This window comes from Sminthopsis crassicaudata, chromosome 2 (assembly GCF_048593235.1).
Source record: "Sminthopsis crassicaudata isolate SCR6 chromosome 2, ASM4859323v1, whole genome shotgun sequence".
Lineage (NCBI taxonomy): Eukaryota > Metazoa > Chordata > Mammalia > Dasyuromorphia > Dasyuridae > Sminthopsis > Sminthopsis crassicaudata.
In genome coordinates, this window is record NC_133618.1 from 409,891,266 (window position 1) to 409,901,966 (window position 10,701).

Genomic DNA, 10,701 nt, shown 5'->3' on the forward strand with positions numbered 1-10,701 from the left:
TTCATCCCAAGATCATTGGAACTGGCCTGAATCATCTCATAGTAGAAAAGAGCCATGTCCATCGGAATTGATCATTGTATAATCTTGTTATTGCCGTGCACAATGATCTCCTGATTCTGCTCATTTCACTTAGCATCAGTTCATACAAGTCTCTCCCGGCCTCTCTGAAATCATCCTGCTGATCGTTTCTTATAGAACAATAAAATTCTATAGCATTCGTATACCCTGACTTATTCAACCAATCTCCAACTAATGGGCATCCATTCAGTTTCCAGTTTCTTGCCACTACAAAAAGGGCTGCCACAAATATTCTTGTACATATACATGTATGGTTACACAAAACACATTTCCATAGTAATCATGTTGCAAAAGAAAAAAGACAGTTCTCTCCCCCCACAAAAAAATTAAGGAAAAAAGTATGTTCTGATCTGCATTTAATATCCATCTTTCTCTGGAGGTGGATAACATTTTTCATCTTCATCATCATTTCATCCTTTGTAAATTCATATTTTATTCATTTTTTGGTTCTTTTATTTTTTTTCCCATTTTAAAGATTATGAAACCAAATTCCAGAGATAGCTCATGGTCTTGTGACCCTATAATTTGCCCCAGGTAAAGGTTGGTGTACCAGAACCAAGACAGTTTTGATTGTGGCTTGGTTTTATTTTTGTTCAGTTCAGTTATATGAGACAAAATCAATAGAATGTAGACTCTTTAAGACAGGGACTTTTCATTCATTGTTGTTGTAGCTACAGTATCTAGCAAAATGCCTGGAACATAGAAGACCTTTTGCAAATGGTTGATGAGTAACACTGATTCCCACCTAATTAATTAAAGCAAATAAAAGTTTTAGATCTTCCAAGGTCAAGGAAGAACAGTGGGAATTTAGCCAAATTGGAGGTTCAACAACCTCAAGGTTGAAGACAGTCTTCTTCCTCCTTTTGATTGACCCTTCATAAAATCTTGAAGGTAGGGTGGGGAACAGTGGGGTGATATGAGGGCTGGACAGCGGCTTCACGGAGAGTTTATAAACCTCTAGTGGGGAGCTTCTTCATTGACTCCTAAGCTGTGAGGTTGCTTTCTACCTTCTTTCTATCCAACTTCCTTTCAGAATGAGCTTCACCGGCAAATATGAAGTTGAGAGTGAAAAGAACTATGAAGAGTTCCTGAAATGTCTGGGTAAGTGACTTATCTGGAATTTTTTCTGATAAAGCCATCCTAGAGCTTGGAAATAACAATTCCTCATAACCTTAGTCTGTAGGGGTATTTGGTATTTTCAAACCACTTTTGCTCAATTTTTTTTTTTTGGTAGCTAATCTAGAAACTGGGCAAGGTAGCAATTACTCATTTAATTGATGGATAGACTGAGGCAGAGAGAGAACTTGAAGAACTGAATAGGGAACTAGCCCCAGATTCAGAAGATTTGGGTTAAAGTTCTATTTCTGATGCATATTGTCTATGTGACCCTGGGCACTTTAATCTGTCAAGTACTGTTAGGTAAATTTTTAACACTTGAAAGTAAAATGAAATCTTAGGTATAGTCTGGGGTGGGGGGTGGGTGGGAAGGAAATGAAGTGAATTAGTAATATAATTGGGATTAAAACTCTGGTCCCCTGTATTAACTCTGGTACTTTTTTCTATAATACTGCATCTTGGATCCTGTTCTTCTTTTCCCAAACTTTCCCTATTTACATGTTCCTAGTGTTAGTAAGTTTTTCATGATGCCCTTAGGCCAAAAGAAGTGCTTGCCATTTTACTTCATTAAATAATTAGATCCAAACAATTTAATAAGTAATGGTATCCTAACTACTTAGGAGAGGTTTTAAAAAGTACATGTAAAATGAAAGAAAAAAAATATCTTAAATCCATTCTTAAATTACCACAATTAATTATTGTATGTCCTTTGGGTACTGCATAGCTTCTCAAACTTTGGAATCAGATATAACACTGACACCCTCATTTTTTCTTCCACTTTGATTTTCATGTAGTTCTTACTTTTTATTCACAGTAACCACCAAAATCCATAGAGGCAGCTTATTGCTCAGTGGTCAGAGTTAGAAAAACCTGATTTTAAATGTATCCTCAGACACTTGTTGGCTGTGTGACTGAGCAAATCACTTAACTCTGTTTGCCTCAGTTCCCTCATCTATAAAATGAGCTGGAGAAGGAAATGATAAATCATTCCAGTTTCTTTGCCAAGAAAATCCCAAAATAGGTCACGAAGGGTTGGACAACAATAAAATAAAAATCTATCTTCTCAAAGATAAGTGATCATGAATGGAAAGAGAGTTAGTTTGCTGAGTTTTAGTATTTAGCAATGAACATTCATTTGTTGTATTTCCCTTGAGAATTTAAAATATCTTATGGCCCCTCTCAGTCTGGGAACCTTGGAAGTAAAGCCTTTTGTGTCTCCAGCCATCCAGTGACTGGGGGTCACCAATCTCACCTTTATTAAGTACATTAGATAAAATGCTTCCTGTAAGGCACCTGAGGAAGTCTTTGAGGCCCTGGAATGTTGATCTTACCATAGGAAGCAAGACTGGAATCTTAGGTTAGCTTCGAGATCATCCAGCTAGATAGGGGAAGAGACAGAAATGCTAATAGTGTTTCTTCCCTTTGTTCTTTGGCCATTCAATGCCTTAAGATTAGGGTTTTTGTCACATGGGCAGTAGCCAATGTGAAAAGGACTTGAGTTAAGAGTCAAGAGACCTGTGTTCCACCTTTGAGTTAGTTAGCTATGTGTTCCTGTGTAATTCCCTTGACCTCCCTGGGCTGAAGTTTGTTGTTCTACCTCATAGGGTGAGAAAGCAGATGTGAAAGTCCTATAAAAGCTAAAAGTCTTCCCTAATCATAGGGGTAATATTATGGCTTTTTGTGGTGAGTCAGTGCTAGATAAAGGGAAAAACTTCTAGAAGATGTTGGAATGTTTTTCCTCTTCTCTGTAGAGTAACTGATGCTATGGGGATGGCAGGGACTTAGGCTTCTTATACTTAATATTATCCCTTTCAAGTAAACCAACATTTATTAAGTAAACTCTGGGCTAAGTACTGGATATACAGAGAAAGGCAAAAAACGGGCTCATATAAACAAGCAAGATGTATTGCAGAGTAAATTGGAGATAATCATAGCAGGCACTTAATAGTTCAATTAAATCAAATTATCCACAGGAATCACAGGAGAAAGCATAGTGTGGGATATAGGATACTCAGCTCTGTCTACTGATTTATCCCCTGGGTAACCATGGGCAAATAAACTTCTTTACTTCTCTATTAGCTTCCCAGTCTATTTAACATATTGTAGCCGAATTGTATCAGGGGTGTCAGACTCAAGTAGAAATGGTGGTCATCTATTCACTTAGAAAAACAAAATTAATGTTAACTATGGTTTATTTTATTTAAAAAAAAAAACATATCCTATATTTTAACATGTATAAAATATATTGGATTGCTTGCCATCTAGGAGAGGGAGTGAGGGGAAGGAGGAGAAAATCTGAAATACAAGACTATGCAAAGATCAATGTTGAAAAATTACCCCTGCATATATTTTAAAAATAAAAAGCTTTAAAACAAACAAACAAACAAACATCCCAATTACGTTTTAATCTACTTCTGGCACTCAGGAATTTTTAGGTCCCAAATTTGAATTTCTATGGTCTCTTCATGTTTTACAATGTTTCCTTACCTGTCTTTCCTTTTGTTATGTAGGACACGGCAGGAGAGAAGGAAACCTTTTTTTCAGAGATTTTTAAATTTCACCTTAAGAGGGCAATTAGTTAATCATGTCTGCTGCATCCTGGGTATTGTGCTAAATGTTGGGAAATTTTCATTTTTCATTCACGTCTGACTTTTTTGTGATCCTTTTGGGGTTTTCTTGGCAAAGTTACTGAAGTGGTCTGCTATTTCTTTCCTTAGCTCATTTTACAGATGGAGAAACTGAGGTAAACAGGATAAAGTGACTTGCCAAAGGTCATACAGCTAGAAAGTGTCTGGGGCAAGATTTGAACTTGAGAAGATAAGTCTTCCTGAGTCCCAGCCCAGGGCTCTTTCCATTGTATCACCTACTTGTCCAATGTTGGGAATACAAAGACAAAATGGAAACTGTTGCTGCCTTAAAGGAACTACCTTTCTCTTTGGCTAGACAGCAAGTACATATAAACACATATACAATGTATATACCAAAAATACATAGTTTTTGTTTTGTTTTGTTTTTGCAGGCAGTGGGGGAGGAAGGCTATAATAATTGGAATGAATCTGGAAAAGTCTCACATAGGGTATTTGAACTAAGATTTGAAGAAAACTAGGGATTCTAAGAATTTGGAGATGAAGAGAATCAGGGGGACAACCTGTGCAAGTCTTTGGAAATAGCTCAATGAATGGCTCATTTGACTGATTATGGAGCATATAAAGGGAAGCATAAAAATAATAATAGCAACTAACATTTATATAGGATTCAATTGTATCAGACACTATGCTGTGTTTTACTATTATTATCCTATTTGATTCTCACAACAACCTTTCGAGGTAGGTAAAATTATTATCATCTTCCTTTTATAGATGAGGAAACTAAGAGAAATGGAGGTTAAGTGACCTGCCCGGAATCACACAGTTAGTACTCATATGGGGTCACATTTGAACCTAGGTTTTTCTGACTCCAAGCCCACACTTCTATCCACATGGCTATCACTTACTTGCCTTCAGTATTGTATAATAAGCCTGGAAAGGTAAGTTAGAACCAGATTGTGAAAGATTTAAAATAACAAATAGGATTTGTATTTGATCTGAGAGGTAATAGAGAACCATTGAAATTTATTGAGCAAGACTGTGACACTGTTAGACCTATAATTTAGTAATATCACTTTGCTGACCACATGAAGGATTAATTGGAGAGGAGAGACTAGAGGCAGGGAGAACAATGAGCATATTGCACTAATGTAGGAAAAGGCCTGAATTAGTCTCAGAATCAATTGAGGCTTAGCTAGAGTAGTTCAGTGGCTAGAGCCCCAACCTTGGGGTCTAAAGGATTTGAGTTCAAATGTGGCTTCAGACACTTATTAGATTCTGGTCAAGTTTTAAGTAACTTGTGGGGGTTAAGTCCCAATTGCCTCAAAAAAGAAAATTAAATGAGGAAACTTAAAGGTTTCCTAAGGAAAAGAGAATTTTTTTTTCTTTCAAAGAATTGATTGTAAACAACAAATATGATTTTTTCCCCTTAGGACTCTCTAATGATACCATTGAAAAATATAGGCACTTCAAGACAATCACTGAGGTGGTTCAAGATGGGAACAACTTTACCTGGATTCATACCTACCCAGGTGGTCATACTGTGACAAACAAATTCACTATTGGCAAGGAGTCTGAAATGGAAACCATGGGAGGAAAGAAGTTCAAGGTAAGAGATGACATGGCCAGCCAGGTATATCCTCCCTCCCACAGTGTAGGCTCATCCAGGGCTGGTGTCTTCTTTCTTTCTTTCTTTCTTTCTTTCTTTCTTTCTTTCTTTCTTTCTTTCTTTCTTTCTTTCTTTCTTTCTTTCTTTCTTTCTTTCTTTCTTTCTTTCTTTCTTTCTTTCTTTCTTTCTTTCTTTCTTTCTTTCTTTCTTTCTTTCTTTCTTTCTTTCTTTCTTTCTTTCTTTCTTTCTTTCTCTCTCTCTCTCTCTCTCTCTCTCTCTCTCTTTCTTTCTTTCTTTCTTTCTTTCTTTCTTTCTTTCTTTCTTTCTTTCTTTTTCTTTCTTTTTCTTTCTTTCTTTCATTTTATTTTTCCAAATACATACAAAGATAGTTTTCAACATGCACCTTTGCAAAACTTTGTGCTCCAAATTTTTCTTCCTTTCCCTTCCCCTGCCCCCCCCCTTGACTCCTTTTCCCTGTCCTACACAGCAAACAAGTCGATATAGGTTAAACATGTACAATTCTTTTAAACATATCTCCATATTTATCATGCTGGGCAAGAAATTACAGACCAAAATGGGGAAAAAACATGAGAAAGAAAAAAAAATCTAACAATAACAACAAAAAGGTGAAAATACTATGCTTTGATTCACATTCAGTCTCCATAGTTCTCTCTGGATGTGGATGGGCTCTTTTCATCATAAATCTATTGGAATTGTTGTGAATCACCTCATTGGTGATTCAATTGAAAAGAGAGACAAATTCTGGTGTCCTTTTCACTACCAGGGACACACAAATTCTTATTTCTCTAATTCTCTGAAAGGTCAACTTGCTCAGTTCCCTCATCTCAGTCTCCAGGATAATTATGAGGATAGAATTGGAGCTTGGGGCATTAATTAATCCAGGTTGGTACTTTTGTCAAGAAATATATTCCATGAATCCAAGTCACACCATTATTGCTGTGTCCCAGTTATTATTAGCTCTTATTCCCCTGGAAAGCAATATTTAGACACCTTGGTGGCAAGGAGTGGGGATGGGAATTTATCACTATCCCTTCTCCCCCCCCCCCCAGCCTTTGTTCCTTTAATCTTCCTCTAGTATCTATAACAAATATTTGCTCACTCCACCTTAAAAATACTTAGTGCTTCTTTGTCATCCTAAGCTCCCCTCCACCAGACTTCATCTTAGAATTCACTACTCTAGATCCTCTTTTCTCATATCATGCTTGCTTCCCTTTTTATGGCCCTGCCAAGAAGTTACCAGTTGCCTCCTATAAAGTTCTTGTATTGTTTCTAGTCAGTTTGTACTTGGAAAAACTAAGTAATGTGGGGGCTGTATTTGCTTTTATCTCAGGCCACAGTGCAGATGGAGGGGAGCAAGATTGTGGCTAACTTCCCCAACTATCAACAAACCTCAGAGATCGTAGGGGGAAAACTGGTGGAGGTAAGTCTGGGATATACCTCAAGAAATCCAAGGTGGTCCCTGGGCTGCTTACAGAGGGAAACTGATACACTGTCCAGCCTTGAAGATTTTGTATCAACTGACATTTCAATGAATAAAGGGGCTCTTCTTTGACGGAAAATCTGCCCTTCCTATTTGTTATCATGGGTTCTAGATCAACAATTTTTAACCTTTTTTGTGTATGCTGGACCCCTTTGTATCTGATGAAGTCTATGAACTCCCAAGAATAAGTATTTTAAGTGCATAAAACACACAAAGTTACAAAGAAAAACAATTTTTATTGAAAAACTTATCAAATATACATTTAAAAAAGTTAACTGACTCTAGGCTATGAAACTCCCAAGCTAGAAGGGACCTCAAAGACCAGTCCAATTTCTTTATTTTACAGATGAGGAAACTGAGGAAGAGAGGGAAAGTGAATTGCTTATGGTCACATAGGTAGTGCCAGAATTGAACCCACGACTTTTGACTTCAGAGCTACTGCTCTTTCTGTCTCCTTTCCACCACTCCTCAATGCCACATTATATCTTTTCATTTTGCTTTTTGGGAATCCTCAGATAATTTTTCTCTTTCCCCTGAAACCCTTCTTTGCATAAGAAGGGAGAGCAAATGATAGGCTACTCAAGGTGAAGTAGAAGGGGGTGTTTTTATTTTCTACTAGAGAGAGGTGTTCAGTTCCATTCCACTTTGTAGTAACTAAACATCTCTAAAATGCTCCAATTTTCCCCACAAAACTATCTTTTTCACTACTCCTTCTTTCCTCTCATCTTCCTCTCTGTTCCTTGGATATTATGGATAAAAAAAAGAATTGCACTCATTCTTTGCTATTCCATGTTAAGATATTCCTAATTCAAATGAGATTTACTAGCTGTGTGATTCTGGGCAAGTCACTTGACTATTTGCCTCAGTTTTTTCATCTGTAAAAATAAGCTGGAGAAGGAAATGGTGAACCCATTCCAATATCTTTGGTCAAGAAAATCCCAAATGAGGTCATGAAGAGTTGGACAGGACTGAAATGACTGAACACCAACAGTGCAAATTGGCCTACTTTATTGTACCTTGGCTGCAATTGAACTCAAGTTCTCTGCTTCAAAAGCCAGCCCTTTTTACATTCTATGGGAAGCAACATGACTTAATGGACAGAGTGGTAAACTGAGAGTCAGGAATCCAGGGTTCAAATCTCTCCTCAGATGCTAACTGTATGACTCTTGGGTGCATCTTTCAGAAACACTTTCCTCAGTAATAAAACAGAGATAATAATACCTACTTCATAGGATTATTGTGAGGATTGAATGAGATAATATATGTAAATCACTTTGCAACCCTTAAAGGGCTACTAAAATACTAGTTATTATTATTACCACTGCCTCCTTAATCTTTTTCCTAGAATCAGATCTATAAAGTGTCAGAGTTCGAAAGGTCCTTTGAGCTTTTAGTCTATTTCCTTTAGTTTATAAAAAAGGAAGCTAAGGTCCAGCAAGTGGAAGAGACATGCCTGGATTCAGCTGTTCTCACCAAGGCTTCTTGGCTCCTGGAATTTATGGGACAGTTCTTAGGATTCCAGGGGAATCAGAACCAGATTTGTCCAAGAGAATGCACTGAAACCTCCAAGATTTGACCCTCCCAGGAAGGACCTATTTCCTGGGTCCTGGAGGCTTCTAACAATCTTTTATGACCTTGTGTCTCAGAGTTCAGGTATGCAGGACCCACCCCCATTTCCAAGCCTTGTTTGCCAAAGGAAACAGCGGCTTTTTGGACCCTGGAGAGTGGGGCTCTTGGCAGACATATGGAAAGCAATCATTCCTGCAGAAGATGATGACTCTTGCATAGTATTCTTTTCTCATTTAGTCATAGTTCTTTTTCTTTAGAGCTTTGCATTTTAAAAAGTGCTTTTCCCCCCAAATCCCCGGGAGGTCATATAAGTCACACAATAATTATTGCTCCCTTTTTTTTTTTTTTTTAAACCTGGGCTTTAGAGTGTCATTAGTGTAGGGGTTCATGTAATATTTTGTTTTCTGTAAGCTAAGAGATACCTGAGGATGTTAAGAGGATAAGTAACTGGAAGTCAGTATTTGTAAAATTCTGGGGCTAAGCTCTGCCCAACATAGCAACCCCATTTTATAGAAGAGCAAATTGAGACTGAGTTAAAAAGGACTCATTCAAGTTCTCACAGCTAATAAGAGTAGCAAGAGCCAGAACTTAAACTCCAGGTTTAGTACTTCTACTTTTCCTCACCAGACTTTCTCTTCAACATCATAAAGACCTTTTGAGATAGAGGATTTTAGATTTGAGTAGCTGGTTAAAGACTCTGAGGCACAAAAAAGTGACTTATTAAAGGTCAAAGAGCTTGATTTTATCCCGTACATAGCTTGATTTGTATGTATCTATTTGCATGTTGTCTCCACCCCCTGTCCCCATCCCTTAGGTTACAATCCTGAGGGGAAGGACTATCTTTTGCTTTAGCACTATACTTGGCACTTTGTAGGTTAAATTGAATTGATTTTTATTTTTTTAATTTATTTTATTGAATTGAATTGATAAACAGCAAAGACAGGATTTAGATCTGGGTCTCCAGTCTTTCCTAGAATCCTGCCTGCCCCCTACCTCCAGCCCACCCCAAGCTTTCCTTCAGAAATCAGCTTCTATTTACAGGGCCTCTGTCTTCTAGCTTCACAGCTGTTGGTATGCAGTCTCATCCATTGGAATGTGAATTCCTGGAGGGCAGAAACCTTGGATTGGGGGAAAACATACTCAATACTTAGCACTATGCCTGGCACATATTAAATGCTTAAATGCTTGATGACATCTCCTTTCTAACAACTTTTTTTTTTTTTTTTTTTTTTTTAAGATTTCCACTAGTGGCGGTGTGACCTACGAAAGAGTCAGCAAGAAATTGTCTTAAGCAGCCAAAATTCTGGAATCTCCTTGCAAAGAAAGGGAGGAAAGTTTAAATAAAACCACTTTTAAAAACAAACATCCAGTATTTGGGAGTGTCTTGATCTCAAGAACTCAGCAATTTTTTTTTTTGTCTTGGAATATCTTGTGTCAGGGGATTGGGGTTGGGCAAGAAGAGGATCTTGGGTTTCTGTGAATTACATTATGGTGTTAACATTTGTCCAGGGACCTCCCTCCCAGGAAGGATTGAAAGGTAGAGGAAAGGGGGAGGAGAAGGAATCAGGCAGTAGGAGGAAAGTCTCACCATCCCACAATCTCATCCAGAATTTTCTGTCTAATTCTATCATTGTCATTGGTTTTGGTCAAGGCACCCAGCTGGTTTGCATTTTTAAAATTGATTTCCTTTGGTGGCCCTTGCAAACAAGAATGAATTTATTAGATTAATGGGGAATGGGAGCCAGGACAGATACAGTGAAAATGATAATGGGGAACTACAGCCACTGTGAGGGGAAGAGTGAGGAAGAAATCAGAAGGGGACACAGGAAATGGGAGACACAAAGGATTGTAGGATTATAGATTTAAAAGGACCTTAACCCATTTAGGAGGGAAGTGGGGCCCAGAGAGGCTAAGAATTTTGCTTAAGTTCCCCTATGTGGTATGGCCAAGATTTGAAGCCTGACCCTTTGATTTTATCTATTGCTTTCTTTTATCCCATGAACCTTTGCCAGGTGGAATCTTTGTGGGTTTACTCCACCCTCCCAGGGCAGTCAGTCGTGAAGGATTTATTAATGTTCATTATTACTACGTGACAGGCATTGTATTAAATGCTGGGGCTACAAATACAAGTAAAAAGAGAGTTCCTGACCTCAGAGAGCTCACATGAGGGAAAGCTACACAAACAAGGGGGAGCAGCTAAGTGGATAGAGTGCCAGGTCTGGAGTCAAGAAGACCTGAATTCA

General features: G+C 37.9%; 1 protein-coding gene across 1 annotated transcript; it reads left to right on the plus strand.

Moving 5' to 3' along the window:
• The first annotated feature begins 1,059 nt into the window (after nucleotides 1-1,059).
• On the plus strand, nucleotides 1,060-9,821 carry FABP6 (fatty acid binding protein 6). The gene is made up of 4 exons (XM_074291969.1): nucleotides 1,060-1,179; nucleotides 5,213-5,388; nucleotides 6,740-6,829; nucleotides 9,696-9,821. The coding sequence occupies exons 1-4, from the start codon at nucleotides 1,113-1,115 to the stop codon at nucleotides 9,747-9,749; spliced, it is 387 nt and encodes a 128-aa protein (XP_074148070.1). The 5' UTR covers nucleotides 1,060-1,112; the 3' UTR covers nucleotides 9,750-9,821.
• Nucleotides 9,822-10,701: the final 880 nt, after the last annotated feature.

Excerpts from the sequence above, each read along its gene's own strand:
- FABP6 (XM_074291969.1), top strand. The coding sequence starts at position 1,113 with ATGAGCTTCACCGGCAAATATGAAGTTGAGAGTGAAAAGAACTATGAA. Across the intron at positions 5,389-6,739 it reads TGGGAGGAAAGAAGTTCAAG|GCCACAGTGCAGATGGAGGG; the intron begins GTAAGAGATGAC and ends CTTTTATCTCAG. Across the intron at positions 6,830-9,695 it reads TAGGGGGAAAACTGGTGGAG|ATTTCCACTAGTGGCGGTGT; the intron begins GTAAGTCTGGGA and ends TTTTTTTTTAAG.